A 20,529-nucleotide genomic window follows, 5' to 3' on the forward strand; every position below is an offset into this window, starting at 1 on the left:
TCACACTGTTCAAGGCTTCTGGACTGGGGGAGCTGAACCAAAGAGGTGAACTGGACACAAGATAAGGATAATGGTTGGGGTTCAGGGGAACAGGGAAGGAGGAGTCAGGAGTAAAGCTGGGAAATGAAGGGAGTCTAGGATGCCCTGAGGGGAACTCTACTTATTCAGTGGCTCCTCCCCCAGGTGCGGGGACTACTCTTCTGCGCTGGGACCATTGAGGAGGACACTGGGCTGAGGATCTAGTGGGGAAAGTATCTTCAACATGTGCGCTAACCCTGGACTCCAGAGACCTAGGTTCTGGATATGGTTTGGCCTATTTAATTCTCCGATGACGTTAGTCATAAGTACCATAATCCCTAAGCCAGACCCCTAAAGTATAAAATGGGGCTAGTCACCCCCTTCCGAGGGGTCAGTCAAGGAACTAAAGTAAAACAGAGTGCTTCAGCTTACTCTGTAAAGTGGGGGCAGAATCGTGAGTGCTGGGGCAGGGTGCTATCCTGCTCCTCAGTATTCAGGTTTTCTCTTCCTATTTATGACAAGCCTAGAGGGCAAAGCGGAGGTGATGAACTGGCAAAGTAGCTGAGGTGTGTGCGTGTTCCCGTGCATACCGTTGCCTCCCTCCACCTCAAGATAGCTGAGGTGTGTGTGCGTGTTCCTATACATACTGTCTCCTCCCCCCACCTCAAGACAGCTGAGGTGTGTGCGTGTTCCCATGCATACCATCTCCTCCCCCCACCTCAAGTGTGTAGCCTGCAGCGACAAGGATAGACGGTTGAAGCAATCAGCCATGTCTTAGCCAAATATGCCTCACTTGGAGGCATAAAAAAGGGTTTGCTGTCATCTTACTGACTTCCGTTCTCTCTGGCTGTGTCATTCGTAATGCCCTGGGGACCAGGTCAGATCATCACCACGGCCCAGGAATGGTACAGTCAATCTTCAGCAGGCAAACTATGGGCTAAGGACTCTCCTTCCAAATCCTGCCCACGCGCTAGTGGCCTGAGCCTTCCACCATCCATACGGGCGGGTGGATATTTCTATTGCTATCCAGAGAAACGAAAAGGCAGAGCAAGCATCGCACAGTGAGTGGTGGGAGCTGGCATCCTCCCATCACAGGACCACAATGCCGTTCACCACTGGCGCATGCCACCTTCCCCACAAGGGCAAAGAACAGAAAGAGAAGAGGGTGTGTGGCTCATTCAGATCTTGAGCTTGGTTTTGTCAAAGGGATCAATAGGACTGCCTCATGGAAGGCATTCCAGTAAGAAAAGAGGGCAAAGAGAAAACCCGTGGACAGGTAGGCTTAGGGAAAGGTGAATTCAATGATTTTCAAGCCATGTTTTTTGGTTTTTTTTTTTTTTTTAACTCAGTGACACCTGATACCTCCTTAAGTGCTAATGATGCTGTATCTCTCTAGGAGAGTGAAAAGCTGGCTATATTTGGAACAACCTTGGTCAGTGAATAAATACATCTTCCTCTCACTGTCAAGAGAACCTTTGTTTTGTCTTTCTTTTTTCTTCTTTCCTTCCTTCATTTCCCTTCCTTCCCTTCCTTCCTTTCTTCTTTCCCTTCCCTCTCTTCCTTCCTTCCTTCCTTTCCTTTTTCTTCCTTTCCTTCCCTCCCCTTTCCTTTTCCCTTCTTCCTTCCCTTCCTTCCTTTCTTCCTTCCCTTCCTTTCTTCCCTTCCTTCCTTCTTTCCCTTCCCTCCTTCCTTTTTTTCTTTCCCTTCCCTTTCTTTCTTTCCTTCCTTTCCTTCCTTCCCTTTCTTCTCTTCCTTCCTTCCTTCCTTGCTTGCTTTCCTTCCTTCCTTTCTTCCCTTTCTTTCCTTTCTTCCCTAACTTCCTTCCTTCCTCTCCTCTCCTTCCTTCCTTCTTTCCTTTCTTCAGCTGGCCTCAGGCTTATCATGGACTGAGACTGACCCTCCCCCTCCTGCCTCACAGATGCTAGGTTTACAGGCATGTACACTACACCCAGTTTATACCATGTTGGAGGTTGAGTTTAGGGTTTTGTACGTTTCAGGAAAGCACTCTGCCAGTGAGCCTATCCCTTTCGTTTGTGCCACGCCTCCACCGACTATCATCTAGAAACTCTGCCCTGAAGCTGGGATTCAGAGGGAATGAGCTGAGTGACAGGAATGCTGGGGTCCCTATGCCACGACCTCCTGGCCATCACCCTTGCATGCTGCGACACGGGCACTTTCCCCTCTTGCTAGAAGATGTGGCTGGAGCTGCTGCACCCCCAAGGGGCTATGGTGGTGGGCGGTCTTCGTATCTTTACGAAATTTCATCTGCTTCCTAAAAAGTGGAGGGCACCAAACCCAGAGACCCCAGGACTTTTGTCTGGAGGAACAGAAGACTGAGGTGGGTGGCTGTCTTCATGCCGCCTAAGCTCTGTCCCAGTTTACCAAGGTGTCCTAGGTGCTCTCACCGAGAAAGAAAGTACTGCCAAGAGCAGGCGGTATTTTTAGCCAGTGACAGGAGCGTCGCTTTTCTTATGGTCTGAGTCATGCCCTGAACCCTATCTGGGAGCTGTTTCCCTTGTAAACAGACCCCCTGACAAGAGCAGGTAGTAAAGGAATTGGCCCTATCCCCAGCACCAAAACTATACAGACTCAAAGAGGAATCTCCAAGTTAAGGGAGCATCTTCTCCACATATACCCAAGAGCAGGTGGAGGCCAGCTTTGCAGACCAGGGAGGGTGTGATTCTAGTCTCTCACCAGAGCAAACTCTTCTCATTGACTTTCTCAAGAACCACGGAGGTTCAGAAATGAGCCTGCCCGGGGGCTGTCGAGTCTCGAGTGTTTTTACAGCACCTCTGCGGTTTGATGTCTGTATTTGCTTTGCTCAAATGTCCGCGATGCCTGTCTTGTTTTGAATTAAGTTATTTTTAAATCCAATAATGCATTTTTAAAAGACATTTCAGATCACAGCTGGAGATAGAAGCTCAATATCACTCACCAGAAATAGACGATAACTGAGAATCCATGTCATGGAAGCGAAGCAGGGTTGTTCAGTTCTATGGGCTGGTCTGCTTTAGGCTCTAGGGGGTGAGCAGCGATTGTTCCTTCCTTATTCCGGAACGAGGGCAAAAAATTGTGACCACCTCACTGTGCTCATCAAAACGAGGCAAAATCATTGAAAAGGCAGAATGTGAGCCTGGATGCTTCATTCGGTGGTAAAGTGACGGTTTGCATGCATGAAGCCCTGGTTTTGATGATTAATAACAACAATAATAATGATAATAATAATAATAATAATGGTCAAGTGTAGTGGTGCAAGCCTGTAATTCCAGCACTCAGGAGACAGAGGCAGTGGGATCAGGAGTTCAGGGAAATCCTCTATTAAAAAGCAAGTTTGAGACCAACCTGGGCTACATGAGACCCTGCCTCAAAATAATAATAATAATAAAGCCATAGCCTACAGAAGGGTATTGGATAAAAACCATCCAATATCAAGTCAATATGGCCCCACTTTAGCAAAAGAAGATCTGTATCCTTTATGTTACCACAGGGAGCATGGGTATGTGGTATCATGCCCAACTAGGAAGGGAAACAGGACAACAGATTTCTGACTCCTGAGCCAGGACACTCAGAGGGCAAGGTCTGCATCTCATGCCGGGCGGCGTGTGACCAAGTCTTCATGTCTTCCCTTTCTAGACATGGAACAGACAGAAGGGAGTCCCTCTGAGGACGGGACCACTGTCTCTCCAACTGCTGGGAATCTTGGGCCGCCAGGAAGCACTACAGAGGAGGTGGCTGAAGGCACAGCTGGGACAAGTGTGCAAGAAGGGTCTCCAGGTGAGGCAGGACAGCAGTGTGAAGTCACATCTGAGGGTGCGGTGTCAGGGCGGTGCCCAGAGGATGGAAACGGATCCAATGAGCTCACAGCAGACGCTCAAGAGGAGGCCAGTGGGAAGGAGGGAGCCAAGGCTGATCTTGCAGAGGAGGAGGGCGGGAAGGAAGAGACCACCACGACTTCTGAGGGAGAGACAACACCGGAACCCAGCGAGGTTAAAGGGAAAGAGGAGACCACGCTGACCTCGGAGGCGCAGAAAGCTGATGAAAAGGAGGTCGATCTGGACGCTAAGGACAAATCGGATGTGAATGATAAAGTCAAGCCTGAACCCAAGGAGGGTGTTGAGGCAGAGGCTACTGTTGAAAAGGCTGAGACGGAATCTCAGCAGAAGGCTGTTGTAAAAGACCAGGCCAACGCTGAACTTGAGGCAGCTGATGGGACAGAGACTGGAGGTGACGCAAAGGAGCTGCAGGTGAGCAGGGATGAACGAGGGTTTCAAGTCTCCTCTTCCCTGGAATTAAAGCCTCCCTGATTCCCTTGTTCATCTGGGGTGTTGTTGTTGTTGTTACTACTACAAAACACCCAAGCAAATCTATTTAAAGAGGGGGGATTACTTTGGCTCATGGTTTCAGAGGTTTCAGTCCTGGCTTCATTGCTTTGAGGTCTATGCTAAGGCAGAAAGACGGAGAAAGGGCACCAGGATAGAGAAAAACTGTTTTCCCCATGGCAGTGAAGGAACAGGAGACAGGGAGAAGAAATCTCAGATCATAAGATATTCCCCTTGCTGGGGAGATGGTTCCTTGGGTAAAAACTCCTGCTAAGCGAGAAGAAGCACCTGGGTTCAAATCCTCAGAACGCATGGACGAGCCAGGCACAGGGGCACACATCTGAAATCCCAGAGTGCCTGATGGGAGGCAAAGACAGGAGAATCCTATTATGCACAGCCCAAGAACAAAGAGAACTTGTCTCAAAGAAGAGAAAGAAAGGATTACACCTGAGGTTCTCCTCTGATCTATGCATACATGTGCATGCACACACTGTGGCTTGTGTGTGCCCATATTCACACACGTAAACGCATTTACACACACACACACACACTGTGGCATGCCTGTGGCCATACTCACACACATAAATGCATACACACACACACACTGTGGCATGTCTGTGCCCATACTCACACACATAAATGCATTCACACACACATACACAAACACATCACAAACAAACATGCATCACTTGAAAGATATGCCCTTCAAAAGCACACCCCTCGTGGATAGATCCTCTCACTAGGTCCCTACCTCCTGTAATAACTCATTCAATTACGAACTTGTTGCCAATGTGATAGTCTATTGGTGAGGTTAGCACCCTCATGACACAAGTACCTCTCAGTAGAGGATGTGGCCGCTTTCTATCCAAACAATTACTAGGGAAAGCACAGTCTTCCTCCAGCAGGTACCAAGATCCTGGGAGTGGGACTGGGGGAAGGTAACTGTGGCTCAGACTGCCTTCCAAATCTTTCTGAAGTCCTTAGAGAGCCTTGGGTAGCTGCCCACACAGATCCCGTTCATCCCAGGAGCCAGGGAGTCCCACGGAAGAGCAGGAGCAGGGAAAGGAGAAAGAATCAGAAGAGAGGGCAGCGGTGATTCCCAGCTCCCCCGAGGAGTGGCCTGAGAGCCCCACAGACGAGGGACCCAGCCTCAGCCCAGGTAAGGGAGATCCCAGCATGCCACACGGCTGACTTGAGGAAAGAGTTGCAGGGAGCCCATGACAGAGCCTCAGCTTCCTCCTGCTCTGTTCTGTCCCTCCAGATGGCTTGGGTCCAGACTCCACAGCGTCTGGAGGGACCAGTCCTTCGGCCAGGTAATGCCAAGCCCCAGAACTCTGACCCCTCCTATCTCCTGCTGCCACTTCTCTCTGGGCCTCCCCAGAACCTGATTTCCAGATATTCCAGGATTCCTGGCCCTCAGCCTTGTATCCCAGACAGATCCCAGGAAACAAAGAGTGAGAGGCATGGGAGACATCTGGTCTACCTCCTGTTCTATGGCTGAAGCCTCTTCAGGCCCCATGACTTCAGCTCTCTCAGTGTCAGCTATAAGAATGACCAGAAAGCCTGAGTTTGGATGAGGGCTCTGCCACTTACCAGTCGTGTGACCTTGGCTGTGTCACTAAGCCTCTTCTCATCTGTGAAGGGAACGTGACAGTTGTAAGGACATCCCAGGGCTATTGTAGCTCCAGTGATGTGTGAGCAGAAAGCCCCTGACGTCCAGGAAGTGCTAGACAGCCAGGCTTGTTCTCCCACGGCACCCAGTCTCTTCCTTGTCCCCATTTTACAGATGGGAAAGCCGAGGTTCAGAGAAGTAAGGGGACAGTCTCAAGATCACACAGGAATTAAGAACAAAGCAAGGCTCCAAACTCAGATCAGAGCCCAGGCGTACTCTAGTTCTGTCCCATGTGGGCTTGACAGACCACAAGCTCCCCAAAATTAGCCTGAGTCTGCTCATTGCTTCTTGGCCCATCCAGTGCTAGGCGCAGGATGAGTGTGTGTACCAGTTCAGCACAGGTCTGTCCATAGCAGAGACCTCTGCCCCATCAGCCAGCAAGCCCCCACCCCCCACCCACCCCCCCAGAGCTGCTCTGGACTCGGTGGTGTTGGTTTACTCCCCGTTCGTGCTCCTGCGACCTCTCCACGTAGTGAGTCTTCGCCCAGTGATGTGCCCCAGAGCCCCACGGAACCCCCACCCTCAGTGGAAAAGAAGGAGAGAGCACCAGAACGCAGGGTGTCGGCCCCTACTCGGCCCCGGGGACCCCGCGCACAGAATCGCAAAGCCATCGTGGACAAGTTCGGCGGGTAGGATGCAAACCAGGAGCCAGGGTGGACTGAGATTTTCCCTGGGATCTAAATGCAAACCAGGAGCCAGGGTGGGCTGAGATTTCCTAGGATCTATGGATGGGGGCTAATGGAGGGAGGGAGGCCTGGGGACCAGCAGAAACCATCACCTGTAGCCTGAGATTCCCCACAAAGGACTGTATGGTATCTGGCTCCTCCCCTCACAGGGCAGCCTCGGGCCCCACTGCACTGTTCCGGAACACAAAGGCAGCCGGGGCAGCCATTGGTGGTGTTAAGAACATGCTTTTGGAGTGGTGCCGGGCCATGACGAGAAACTATGAGGTGGGCACAGGCTGGGGATACAGAAGGGGCAGGGACACTTTTCCTCAGGACAAATGTGTGGCGGAGAATCTGAGGGTCCAGATTCCAAAGGATGGGAGAGGCAAAGCCCAGGCCCTCCGGCCCAGGGTCGCTTAGGTCTTTCGTTCCCTGTCTGTCTATCACAGCACGTGGACATCCAGAATTTCTCCTCCAGCTGGAGCAGCGGCATGGCCTTCTGCGCCCTCATCCACAAGTTTTTCCCAGACGCCTTCGACTATGCAGAGCTGGACCCAGCAAAGCGGCGGCACAACTTCACGCTAGCCTTCTCCACTGCAGAGTAAGCCCCAGTCCTGGGAAGGCAGAGTCGGGAGGGAAGTGGGTGGCCTCAGAGAGATCCAGAGGAGCATACAGGATGCGTGCAGGTAATCAACCTTGTATCTGAGGGGTTTAAAAAGAACCTTTAGGTCAATGGCTCAAACAAAGAAAACTATGCTCCGTTGTGGCTTCTGTTCTAAATGAAGAGACAGGTCCTAAGAACATACATGCAGCTAACATATAATGACAGGCAGCAACAGGTGCCCTGAAGAACATTCAAAGGCCGGGGAGATATTTCAGTCGGTAAAATGCTTGCTGCACAACCTCGAGGACCTGAGTTCCACCTCAGAACCTGTGTAAAATGGCAAGTGTGCCCTAGACAGGCAGATCTCTGGAACCTGTTGACTGTACTAGTCTAATTAGTGAGAGACCAAGACTCAGATAGCTTGGCGGGTGGCTCCTGAGGTGCAACACCCAACACACATGTGCACACCAACACACACATTCACAGAAAATTCAAAATTGAAGCAGAATAAAAGAGAGAAGACAGGTAGACCTTCTGGTTTTGGACGTGGGGTCAGATTTTAACTCTGTGTAACCTTGGACATGCCCAAGGTCCCCCACATCCCATGATGTTTCCCCCTTGTACAGAGATAAGAACTCGGGAACATAATTAAGTTCCTGGACCCCGTAACAGGGCCAAACCCACAGCAAGCCCTTCAAAAGCTCCTGACTACATTGCTATCATTATAATGAATGATAGGGTACCATGATAATCACCATTCACTTTGGGTCCTGGAGGGGTGTTATTGCCGAGGCTCGCATAGCCACACGCCAAGGGCAGTGTAAGGAAGAGACTGAAGGGGGAAACTGGGTCAAAGATAAGACTTTGAACAAGGGGTGTGGGGACACATGGCTCTATTCCCCGCACTCAGGAGGTGGAGGCAAGAGGACCTCAAGTTCCAGGCCCACCTGGGATATGCAGTGAGAGCCTATCTTAAGACAAAACCAACCAACTAACCAACCAAACAAGCAAGGTTGCCAGAGTGGCAAAAAGGGGTTGGGGTTCCTGCCACCTTCAAGCTCCTACCTCCAACCTGGGAAATGACCCAGAAAGAAACTTCTAAGTCACTGGTGGAGACAGGGTTGTGCAGAGGGTGGGGTAGGAAGATAATACAGACTAGGAAACGTTAGGGTCTGGAGACCCAGGCCCATCGAAATTATAGGTTCCCTGCAGGGACCTCAGGTACCACACTCCCAGCTGTTACACTCTTTCACCTTGGGCAAAGCACGAAACCCTCTGAGCTCAGTTCCTCCTCTGCTTGTTAGAGATAAAGAGGAGTAACCGAGACGTCTCCCGGGGTCACCCGATAAGACACCTGGCACTGGGCAGGGAGGCCCCAGCTGTGATTAGCCAGGCTTATCAGCCCCAGCAGAACCAGGGCTATCAAGTAGCCTCCAAATGCAGCCAAGATGTTAGAAAATGAGGACTTGCTGGGTCACCTGCCATCTGGACACACAGCGAGCAGTCATACAAATGTTCTCTGTCGACTGCTATGGAGCACCCTATTAAAAACGATCGGGGGCCCTCTCTAGTGTGGAATGGCCCTTTTCTGCTCTCTCCTTCTCCGTAGTGTCTTTCGCCGATCAGATACAGCTTCTGCTTTGTGGGCTTGGTTACTGTTGGCCCCGTGAGGGCAGAGTTTTGGCTGACAAACAGAAGACTATTAGCACACAGTAGGTGCTTACAAAATAGGTGATCTCACTGATGGGAGCTGTTCTGGTTGCTGCCAGCCAGCACTCTAGGGAGGACTCATGTTCTGCCCCTAATCCAGAGCGCAGCTGTGCTAATGTTCAAGGAGGAAGAGAATACAGACTAGGAAATGTGAGGATCCGGAGACCCAGGCCCATCGAAATTATAGGTCCCCTACAGGGACCTCAGGTGCCACACTCCACTCACACTGGGTTGGCTGACCCAGTGGCCTTCACTTGCCTGGACCCATCTCCTGGGCTCCCTCTTCACCTTTGACCCTATGCCCCTCCTTCTGCCCTCTCCTCAGGAAACTAGCCGACTGTGCCCAGCTGCTAGAAGTGGAAGACATGGTGCGGCTGGCCGTGCCCGACTCCAAGTGTGTCTACACCTACATCCAGGAGCTGTACCGTAGCCTCGTGCAGAAAGGGCTGGTGAAGACGAAAAAGAAATGAAGGGCAAAGCCACGCAGGTGGAGGAAGCAGGGTGAGACAGCCGACAGCCATAGCCTTCGGGTGCTTCACGCCGGTGGCACCAGTCATTAAAAGTGCTTTTGTAAAGTTCCTCTAGTTCCTTGATGCTCCCCGCACCCCAACGAGCCACACGTGTGTGCAATAGGCAGTGGCCAAAAATAAAAAGAAGCCTGCATTTGGAGCTGTGGGTGGCAGTTTCCCAGGTCCCCCCGCCACACACACACCCTCTCCACTTCTCCTCCACAGTGGGGGGATTTCTAGACAGGAAGTAGACCATCTCTAGAAATCTCACCCAACTGGGCTGCCGCAGCCGGCCAGTAAGTGGCGCTCTCGAGATGGACAGCAATTCTAACTCGATGGTTTTCAAATGAAACAAATCCCTCCCAGTGTGTCTGAAGTTTCGCCTTGTGTTAACGCCACTGTACTGAAGCTCAGTGGGTGAGAGAGCGCTGGTTTGGCATCTATGAAGCTGTGGGTTCATTCCCTAGCACCAGCAAGGGGAAATCAGACAGGCTGCCCAGGCAGGAAGAAATGTGGTCTCTGCTGATTGACAGATGTCCATTGGAAGGCGTCCTGAGGATGGTCCACTCAGGGCCAGCATTCCTGATCGTGTGTGGACAATAGCCACTAGAAGCAGGGTCACACTCTTTTATCAGTCCCCAGCCAGCCCTCCTTCTAATGAAACATTTAACCCAAGCAGCTCAGAAGGCAAAAGGTACAGGCCACCAAGCCAGATGGGTGGCCTTGGTTGAATCCTCAGGACCTACATAGTGAAGGAGAAAACTCTCTCCCAAGAATTGTTCTTGTACCTCTGCTCCCAGGCCTTGGTGTGCTCATCCACCGTACACAAACACTCAAAATGAAAACGCAACAAAAGCTTTAAAAAAAAAAAACTTTCCTCTCCTGGAAAACTTAGCTGAACTCTGGGATTCATCTGTGAAGTCAACGACAGACAAGCGCACACATTTTGTGGAGCTCCCTGGACTAGAGGTTAGAGGTACACAAACCCCTTCTTGAGGCCTAGCCCCCAGAAACGTAGCCAGTCAGAGAGCAAGCTGTCTAGAACCCTGAAGTCTGATTCCTGGATGGAGTTTAAATTCTTCATTTTGAGATTCACCAGCGCAAAAACAAAATGATTAACATTTAAGTCTGGGCATACCTAGAACAAGCATGGCTGATTCCAATCACTCAGCAGTGAATTTGGCTCCTTCTGTGTGCCCAGCCTTCTAGCCATGGTCCTGTCTTCCTTCTTCCTTGGTGCCTGGGCCCTGAGGCATTCAAGTTTCTGCCAGATGGAGAATGGGAAAGCAGGCCCAAAACTGTGCGGACCTAACTTGCACTGGCTTTGGGAGCAGCCAAGCCTGTGGGAATGGCACCTCTACCACCAAATGACACCCCACACAGGCCTACACACACACACACACACACACACTAGGCACATTTATTCATAATTAGCAGCCACAAAGGAAAATGTGATCAGAGGATAGGCCTCCAAAGGCCTCTGGTGCCAGTCCTGATACATACCCACTAAGCAGAAGATCTAGGCAGAGAGGCCTGAGAAGGAGAGCTAAGAGGGCCTGTCCTCTCCAAACTTAAGGGTGAACTCTTCTGCGTTTCTCTTGAACATCTCTGGGTTCTGGGTCAGGAGCTCGCCAAGTTCCAACCGCACAGGCTCTTCTGGATTGGGTTTACCCACCAGCACAATGAGGGCCTCCAAGACTGGGGAGAGAGAACAGAGAGGGAGGTCAGTGCCAAGGAGGAGCATGGGAGCTGGCACCCAGTTACCGAGCTTTGGGCAAGGGGCTAGAGGTTAAAATACACAGACGCACACAGACAGAGAGACAGCGACACAGGTCATCCTTGAATTCCCCAAGAATGCCCCCTTTATTGTGTTCAGGGGCAGATTATATAGAGACAGCCACGCCCCAGCCAAACCCACCCAGAAACCACTCTCCTGCCATCAGGAACTCCTGAAGGTCTCATGCTCAGAGCAGCTGTAGGCACTCAGATCAGGGGATTACAAGAAATTCAGGATCTGGGGTCTCACCGCTCCCAACAATTTTCTGTTTTGTTATTTAGCGCTCTCTCTCTCTCTCCCTCTCTCTCTCTCTCTCTCTCTCTCTCTCTCTCTGTGTGTGTGTGTGTGTGTGTGTGTGTGTGTGTGTGCGCGTGCGCGCCCATACATGTGCAGATGGTCTTGGAGGCCAGAACGGGGAGTTGGATACCCTTGGCCTGGAGTTAGAGGGCGTCGAGAGGGGCCTAATGTGGGTGCTGGGAACTGAACTGTCCTCAGCAAGAACAGCAATCGTTCTTAACTGAAGAGCCACGTCTCAAACACCCTGGTTTTGTGTTAGGTTGGAATTTTAAAGAAACTTTTATTTGAGGTGAAGTAGTTCTAAACTAAAGACTGAAAACCGTTCCCACCCCAGTGGCTTTTAATCTTTCTCAGCTGTGCACGAACCGTGGCTCAGTTTCTCGGTCACACCTGAAGAGTATCCCGACCGTCCAGTATCTCAGGAAGCATTCCTTCATCCCACAGGCTCACCTAGACTTTATTCACCTTTAAAATGTGCTTGGGCGGGAGAGATGGCTCATCAGATAAGGACTTCTAAAAGTCCTGAGTTCAATTCCCAACACCCACATGGTGACTCATAACTCTACAACTGTAGTCCCAGGGGATCCAATGCCCTTTTTGCTGCGCATACACGCAGACAAAACATCCACATACATAAAATACATAAGTAAATAAATGTATTTATTTGGACCGTGCGGTGACTCGGCAGTTAAGAGCACTACACTTGATTCCCAGCCTTCACATGGCACCTCACAATTGTCTGTCGCTCCAGTCCCAGGGTTCCAACACCCTCTTCTGGCCTTCACCGGCACCAGACATGCATATGGTGCAGAGACATACATGTAGACAAAGGATACATACATATTAAATACATAAATGGTTAAACGTTTTTATTTATACAGTCTTAAGTTTCTACACATGAGTATCTTGCCTTTGTGTGCATGTGTGCCACATGCATGCAGTACCCGTGACAGCCAGAAGAGGGCACTGGAATGCCTGGAACTGGAATGCCTGGAACCGGAATGACGGATGCTGGGAGCCACCGACTGAGGTCCGGAACCAAACCCAGGTCCTCTGCAGAGGCAGCACACCATGCGCTCTTAACTTTGGAGTCAGTCACCTCTCCAGCATCTGTTTATTTAGTTTTGACTCAGGGTCTAATGTAGTCCAAGTAGACCTCAAATTTGTTATGCAATTGAGAATGAGCTTTTGAAATTAATTTGTTTGTGTGTAGGTGACACGTGGGAATCCGACACACATACCTGACACAGAGCTTGTATAGAGGCTCATGTGGCACCGAAGACTGACCCTAAGACCTTAAAGACAAGCACTCCACCAACCGACTTACACCCCTCTCCCTATCTCTTCTCTTTTAAGCCTTTAACTCAAACTAAGCCCCAAACATCCCCCACGCAATGGCCTCCATCTACACGAACCCTCTTCTGGGCAAGGCCAGCCCTACCTTGGTAGGTCTTAGTGTAAGGCTTCCAGTTCCTGATGCTGATCAGGGGCAGACACACCAGCCCATCCTCGCTGACATTGGGGTGGTAGATCTTGGTGATGAATTTCAAAGTGGGAGGCTTTAATGGATACTCCCTGGGGAAATCGATCCGCAGATGGAACGCCTTGAGGTTATAGGGAGGTTGGTCCTGGTCAAAGAGAAGACACTGAGTTCTGTTCTGATGATGCAACCCCCTGAAAGATGGATTTTCTCCAAGGGCTTTGATCTGGTTCCCTCCCTTTCCCATCCCAGGATCCCGGGTTTCTCTGTTCTGCTCCCAGGAAGATATGAGGGTTTGGCAACTGCCTTAGAAATGAGAGGAAGGATAGACTTTCACAAGACCATTGGACAGAAAAATCTGACCCTGGGTTTCACCCTATTGTCCTGTGTGACCCACCTCCCATCCCTGAACCTCAGTTTCCTCAACTGAAAGATGGGACAGAAACCCAGAAGATCACACAGACAGACCTGGCTCAACTCAACGGGTCACAACAGAAAACAGACAGACACGTGAGAAGGAGATGCCCAGGGCAGAGAAGAGGCGGCCGTGAGAGCTGAGTGTGTGAGTGTGTGTGTGAAATGGTTGAAGAACAAAGTTACTAATTGAAAATGGTGCAGATGCTATGGAAAACCAGAAAGCAGTTCTCCAAAAATCAAAATGGGATCCATCAATTCCACTTTGGGAAATATTCCTCAAAGAATTTTTTTTAAAGATTTCCTTATTTTATGTGTGTGAGTGCCCGCATGGAAGTCAGAAGTCGTTGACTCTCCTGAGATTGGAGTTACAGACAGTTGTGGGCCACCATGTGGGTGCTGGAAACAGAAGTCAGGTCCCCTGCAAGAGCAACCAGTGCTCTTAACTTCTGAACCATTTCTCCAGGGCTCCCCAAGAATCTTTTTTTTTTCTTTTTTGGTTCTTTAAGACAGGCTCTCTCTGTGTAGTCTTGGCTGTACTGCAAATCACTATGTAGACCAAGCTAGCCTCGAACTCACAGAGATCTGCCTGCCTCTGCCTTCGGAGTGCTGGGACTAAAGGCGTGTGCCACCACCACCCAGAAGAATTTTTTTTTAAATAAAATCACTTTAACCTAATGAAGTCACAAATAAAAATATCACGGAGTTAAGGTAGCCACTCACAAAAACATTTGTCCAGTCCCAAACCCTATTCATCTCAGTGAACTTCACAGCTAGAGCAACCTTTCTGAACCATGCAACTTCCCTTAGGTTTTCTGTTTTGTTTTAATTTATTCTTCTCTCGTATAATCCATTCTGACCAAAGCCTCCCCTCCCTCCCTCCACCCTCCCAGTCATGGGGTCCTCCTCCTGTTTCCCTTCAGAACAGAGCAGGCCTCCCAGCGACAGCAAATGATTAGGGTTTTACATGTTATGTTCTTACGCTCAGCACACACAAAAGAGGAAAACTACAACAGGGTTGAAACTGGAAAGCCATCAGCTTTATGTCCCGTCATGACTTCTGTGTCCTTCTCCCTGCACCCTGTCTGTCCTCATCGCCTAATACCACCCACTCTTGGTCTCCTTTCGAATGTCACACTGTGCCCACCCTACAGCTGTTTGCATGTTGACACTATAGACCAGGATCTGCATGTGAGAAAGAACATTCTGGTTGACTTGGTTTGGTTTGAGTGGCCCCACTTTCCAGGTCTAACCATTTGCCTGCAAATTTCATGGTTACATTTTCCTATACAGCTGAAGAAGACAAATAATAGAGACACATAATACATGCTAGAGACGCATAATACATGCTAGGGGCACTTAATACATGCTGGGAGCACTTAATACATGCTAGAGACACTTAATACATGCTAGAGACACATAATACATGCTACAACTTGGAGTAATCTTGAAGACATCACGATAACTGAAATAAGCTAGATTTTATAGAAGAGCAGGCAATGCTCTTAACCACTGAGCCATCTCTCCAGCTCCTAAGCTAGATTTTGAAAAGCTGGTGGCATACAAGCTCCTAGCATTACGCCTGATTGTTTCCATGGGCGCTGAGGGTTGAACTCAGGCCGTCATAAGCAACAACTGAGCCTCTCCTGTTTTTGATAGTTTGTCTGCTGAACCTTCTTTGGTGGACTTGGTAGCTACCAGTTTGAAGGAGAGATGTCCTCTAAGTCCAAAGTTTCTGTTGGTGTGTTCATTGGTCTGACTGGACTTGGAAGGAATTGGTCCAGAGACACGGCCTTTAACATACACCACAACCTCCAGAAAGAGATCCCAGGTCAAAGGACGGTCTCACCTAGTCCTGACCCTCCCTGCCCATGCAAGCCTGTGTCACCCCCTACCTAAGAGGGGACACTCACAGGCAGTAGGAGCATGTTCCACACCAGCACGTTGTCATCATTGCCAGACAGGTCCCGCAGGTACGGTGGAAGTTGTTCCAAAAGATCCTCCAACTCCTGTAGGGGTCACATGGGGGGACAGTGGGCCAAGTGCCCATAACCCCAGCCCCCGACCGGCAGCCATGCAGCAAGCCCAAACAGGATATCCCAAGAGCAGAAAGCAAAAGGTCAGAGCCTGTTGTGGAATATTTGCTTACACTGTGTGAAGATGTGTCACCGTGATTGGTTTAATAAAGAACTCGCTGGCCAATAGCTAAGGAGGAGAGAATAGGAGGGACTTCCATACAGAGAGAAGAACTCAGGATAAAGCTAGGCATGCAGTAGATACCAGTTCGACACTGAAGAAGTCAGACATCCAGTACAGAAGAGAGGTAACTGAACCACATGGCAGAACATAGATTAATAAAAACAGATTAATTTAAGTCATACGAGATAGATGGGAAACGCCTAAGCTAAGGCCAAGCTTTCATAATTAATGAGGCTGTTGTTTGTGAGCTGGTGGCCCACAGGAAAACCCAACTTCAAGAGCCACTGCTTAGGGAGCACTTGGTGTGATCACTCAGCACAGCTGATTTCGGCCTCACCCCAGCCCCGCAGGCCCCAGTATGAGAATCAGCTGATCACTGCTCTCAAATATTGAGAACTTGGGAGGAAGCTCTCCTAGAAACCTTCCTTTCTGAAAGCAAGGTACCTAACTCTGTCCTCTTGCCCGCTTCCTGGAAAGTCACGGAGTCCCATTTCCTCTCTCCGTCTTCAGTGATATCTGCTGAGTTCCCAGCACCATATGCGCTGGCAGAACAAAGGCAAGGACATCACCCATCCATGCCCTCCACCACACCACCACAGGGGTAAGGGACTGATCCAGGCTGCCCCTAATGAGAACCTCTGCGTGATACATGGTAACCAGGGATTCTCAGAAATGAGCAGTCAATTGGGCATCCCTGATTCTCCCAGAAGCAGTAGCCTGAGCATCCTCCATGGACCCTTGATGAAGACAGGGTGCAGCCCCAGGAACATCTTTGAGGTAACAGAGGGAATTCAGATTGGAGGGTGTGGAAAGTGTGGATGGACACACGATCAGGAAGGAGGGAAGGGGGGGAACAAGAGTGCTTCACAGAGGTCACATGCTGTGAGATAGGCCTTGAGGAACAGATAGGAGCCCACCAGGTGGAAAAGCAGAACGCCAAAGCCGAGGGCTCAGACAGGACAAGTGTGTGCAGGTGCCCCTGAAATATTAATAGTTACTACAGCAAAAGGGCTTCATGGCTAAGTACATTTGGGAAAGTTGAGCTAAACAGTTTTGTCACTACAGAACAACCCAGAGTTTGTGGATTTGGTTTGGTTAGTGCCTTGAATATACTAGGTGGCACCCTACCACTGAACCCCCCTCCCCCAGCATACCCAGAGTCTCCAGTTACCAGAGTGCATCTGATCAAGGAACCTCACCCACGGAACTCCAGATCTTCTCCTTGTGTGGGGGGAGAGGGGCAATGATGACACACGGGCCATTGTAAAACCACACATTCAAGGCAACTCAGTCCTCTGGGACAATGAATAGATACAAACTGGTGGTTCTCATGCTGGGATGCCTTTACCCACTAGGGGACATTTGCCAATATCTAGACACGTCTTCCCTTATCCCGAATGGGGTAAATGCTACCACAGTTCAGCAGGTAAAGTCCGGATGCTGAGGAAACAACCTGCAAAGAATTATCTGGTCCCAAGGGGCAACAGAGATAAGGTTGGGAAATGCTTGTGTAAACACAGGCAAAGAGAAAGTTCCCCTGCCCAGGGGGTTGGAGGTGGGGTCCTTTGCTGTTGTAAGCCTTCTGTACTCCCGCTCCACACACATAAACTTCCCACAGTCCCTTCTATCTCTCAGCCTCGCTTCCGCGTCTAGTCAGGCCAACAATTTGCTTCCTGTGCCTCCTACTTAGAACCATGACCACGCATTTGCCTCTTCTACCTAACTATAACTATCTTCTAGAGCTTGGGCAAAAAAGAGAGGCTTAGGTAGAGCACAGATCTTGAGTGCCCATGTTCTGGGCTGGAGATGCAGCTTAGTTGGTAAAGTGTTTGCTCAGCAAGTGTGAAGCCCTGGGTTCAATTCCCAGCCCTGCATAAAACTTGATAAAGTGTTATACATCACTGATCCCAGGATTAAGAGGTGGAGGCAGAGAAATCGAGAAATCAAAGGTTCAGAAGTTGGGTGCCACTTATTGCTCTAACCCAGAGGACCCGGGTTCAAGTCCCAGCACCCACATAGTGACTAACAACTATCTCTGTAACAACCAGTTACAGGGGATCTGATATTCTCTTTTGCCTCTGCTAGCACCAGGCATGCAGGTGATTCACAGACATACATGCAGGCAGAACACCTGCCTTTTTACACGTAAAATAAAAGCAATAATTTAAAAAAGAAATTAAAGCTCATTGACAGCAACACATCAAGTTTGAGACCAACCCAGACTACATAAACCCTATCTCAAAATTAAAAAAAAATACCAAAGGGGAATCTTCTCTCTTACCACTGGGAATACTTGGATCTCCTGTGTTTTGGTGAATTCTGCCATGCCTTTCCCATAATTGCTGAAACCCAAGCTAAGGCACACAGCTCCTCCCAAAGCCTGCTAGTAAGTCACCTGACTTAGAGGAACTGAAAGTGAAAACGCAAAGGCCATTAAAAGCCCTGTGAGTTAGAGTTTCTTCAGTCTGGGCTCAAATTCCAGCCCAGTCACTCCCGCTGAATACCTGAACAGCACTGGTCAGCCAGGTTCTCTCTGATATCTCATTTTCCTCCTCTGTGAAATGGGAAGACACAATTATCTCACAGAGCCGCTATAAAAATTAGATAAAAAAAAAAACAAACTGCCTGGCACTAAGGGTTCTGGAAGCAATGCAAGACAGTCCATTTCTTAGCACTAAGGTAGCAAACCCCCTCTGCCCTATTTTGCGCCAGCCTTTAAATTTTAGTTCTGGAATGAGCCTGCTCTGGCCTTCTCCAACTTAAAGAATTTCCCTTTGTATAGCTGACGACAACGGTCACCTCTTTTCTCTCGTGAAACAGCCTTTCCCTAAATTCGGCAGACTGGAGGGGAAGACTTAAAGCCTGGGTGTGCCAGCCCCAGCTCACCAGCGTTTCTCATCTAAGATCTCCAACCGTGGCTCCCTTTAGCCCTCTAGAAAATCCTAAGGAAACTACCTCCTTCCCATTCTTCCAGATCGTACTCAAACAGTGTCCCAGAAAGAAACGAAAGCGCAAATGGGATACGATTTTTGTTCCTTTTCTGCCCCCTGCCGCCTGACACTGGGCTCAGGCATTTAGCATCTGTAGCGGACTGCGTTGGGAACCTAACAGGGCATAAATTGGAATTTCTCATCCAGGGACTATTCTGTATACATTCTTTCCAGGGACCGCCCATCCCGTCTGCATCTCTAGCAGTAGGTGGCGCAACAGAACCCTTCTGTGCCTGAGATAACGCCCCACTAATAAATTTCTAGCAGAATTGAAACTGAAACCACTTTGGGGAGTTAGTTCATTCTCACCCACACACCCACACACTCACCCTAGTACAACTCGGAAAGCTAGTGACAGCTCTTGTCTTGTGTGTCCCCATCCTAGCCCACAAACACACATACACACCGATCGCCCCCTTTCACTCCTTCATTGGGAAAGGGTACAGATGCCTGGGTTTCAGCCCACCCTAATAAGCAAAAGCGCCGGAGGTCAGCCGGAGGAAACGGAAGGCATAGAGCATGGGGCGGGGGGCATAGAAAGGGGTTGTCTTCAATGCGCCTACCTTCGCTACTCGCTTGCTGGCTGTCATCTCGGGTTCGAGTGTGGGGCACCAGCAGACTCTCGCAGGTCCCGGCTCTCTGAATCACAGGCTGAGCCACACCCACGCCCCGCTCCACCCACACGGACCCTAGCGGCTCCCCACCCCTTCGGGAGATACCTGGAGGGCACGGTCGAGTGCCCAGATCCGTGGTCTTGAATCCCAGGAACTCTGCTCTTGCAGGGGGAGACTAAGTCCTTGGAGAGCTCGGCTTCCCTTGGTTCCTGAGTCCATCCCGAGCCTTCACCAGCCCCCTCCACGCCGAGAACATACTCGCCGTGCAAACTTAGCTCTGGTGCGGGACTCTCTGTAACCTCCGCAAAGGGATAGCCGGCCTAACCCCCACCTCAAAGCCCTGGGCCACGTCACTTTGCCTTTTTGGGCCCAGTGCCCCATCTTAAAGGCGAGCAGGGGACCAGTGTAAACTGATGCCCTCCAAGGAACGCTCCCTTCTCTGTGTGGGATCCCAGTGCAGCCCAGCAGTTGGGCCTAGACATCACAGCGGAGGCTTCTTTTAGGTTGCTTGGTGCTGATGCTGTTGGACCCATTCGCTTTTAGTTTGGGGCACTCTGTCGACCTGTAGTCCTTTACTCCTCAGAACACCTAGGAGGTCGCTGCTGGATGGTGGTTTGGAAAACGGATGGTGGGAGAAGGCTCAAGATAGATTTCAGGAGCCTATTTTATATTATTACCAGCCTATCACAAACTATGGACCTATTGTGTGTTCTCACGAACAGTCGAGAGTTCCCGTCCCTCTGTGCAAGGGCAGAGATGCCTTGTTCTAGCCCAAGTTGAGCCACGGTGGATTAGCAGCCCCCCCCCCCCCATCCCAATATTGAACAGCATCTGGAAGAAATTCTGCTGCTGGGATGAAGCTGGTGAGGATCCCACCTTCCCCACCTCACCCAGAAATTAGTATATTTTGAACCCCAAGTTTTGACCCAGTATGCCACATACTTTTTTGTCTGTCTGGGAACCAAATGTCTGCTTTGCTTCGCTTGCAGGATAATTCTGCTATTAATTCAGTAGCTTTTACCAGGTACCTCCTAAATGATGACAATAAACAGGTCACCATCAGCAATCCCTCAATATAGGTAGGGGAGGAGGAAGCAGGCGTTTGTACCCATTTCTAGTCAGTCTTAGTTAACAAGCACTTACTACTGAGTGCCAGGGACTGTCTAGTGAACACAGCAGGTGAGAAAGTGTGGTGTCTGTCCTCAGAGAAGCTCTCAGGAAGTTGAAACACAGAGAATCCAGACTCTGAACTTTTGTGTCA

At 50.0% G+C, this 20,529-nt stretch overlaps 2 protein-coding genes across 3 annotated transcripts; one reads left to right on the plus strand and one right to left on the minus strand.

Moving 5' to 3' along the window:
- The first annotated feature begins 3,653 nt into the window (after positions 1–3,653).
- Positions 3,654–9,543, plus strand: LOC121439126 (smoothelin-like protein 1). The gene is made up of 7 exons (XM_041639633.1): positions 3,654–4,262; positions 5,364–5,496; positions 5,599–5,650; positions 6,483–6,638; positions 6,845–6,959; positions 7,124–7,275; positions 9,314–9,543. Exons 1-7 carry the CDS (start codon positions 3,654–3,656, stop codon positions 9,456–9,458), a joined length of 1,362 nt encoding a protein of 453 aa, XP_041495567.1. The 3' UTR covers positions 9,459–9,543.
- Positions 6,910–19,312, minus strand: LOC121439127 (ubiquitin/ISG15-conjugating enzyme E2 L6-like). 2 transcript variants are annotated; one of them, XM_041639634.1, is made up of 5 exons: positions 19,218–19,312; positions 15,379–15,474; positions 13,013–13,199; positions 11,001–11,195; positions 6,910–7,376 (listed from the first exon to the last, which is right to left on the minus strand). In XM_041639634.1, the coding sequence occupies exons 1-4, from the start codon at positions 19,242–19,244 to the stop codon at positions 11,044–11,046; spliced, it is 462 nt and encodes a 153-aa protein (XP_041495568.1). In that variant the 5' UTR covers positions 19,245–19,312; the 3' UTR covers positions 6,910–7,376; positions 11,001–11,043. The 2 variants fall into 2 exon arrangements, with proteins under 2 accessions (XP_041495568.1, XP_041495569.1); XM_041639635.1 differs by lacking the exon at positions 19,218–19,312 and adding an exon at positions 17,946–17,982.
- Positions 19,313–20,529: the final 1,217 nt, after the last annotated feature.

The sequence above is a fragment of the Microtus oregoni genome, unplaced genomic scaffold (genome assembly GCF_018167655.1).
Source record: "Microtus oregoni isolate MIOR12 unplaced genomic scaffold, Mior012 000060F_004, whole genome shotgun sequence".
NCBI classification, from domain to species: Eukaryota; Metazoa; Chordata; class Mammalia; order Rodentia; family Cricetidae; genus Microtus; species Microtus oregoni.

Excerpts from the sequence above, each read along its gene's own strand:
- LOC121439126 (XM_041639633.1), top strand. The coding sequence starts at position 3,654 with ATGGAACAGACAGAAGGGAGTCCCTCTGAGGACGGGACCACTGTCTCT. Across the intron at positions 5,651-6,482 it reads GGGACCAGTCCTTCGGCCAG|TGAGTCTTCGCCCAGTGATG; the intron begins GTAATGCCAAGC and ends CTCTCCACGTAG. Across the intron at positions 6,639-6,844 it reads ATCGTGGACAAGTTCGGCGG|GGCAGCCTCGGGCCCCACTG; the intron begins GTAGGATGCAAA and ends CTCCCCTCACAG.
- LOC121439127 (XM_041639634.1), bottom strand. The coding sequence starts at position 19,244 with ATGACAGCCAGCAAGCGAGTAGCGAAG. Across the intron at positions 15,475-19,217 it reads CCAGCAAGCGAGTAGCGAAG|GAGTTGGAGGATCTTTTGGA; the intron begins GTAGGCGCATTG and ends TGACCCCTACAG. Across the intron at positions 13,200-15,378 it reads GGAACATGCTCCTACTGCCT|GACCAACCTCCCTATAACCT; the intron begins GTGAGTGTCCCC and ends CTCTTTGACCAG.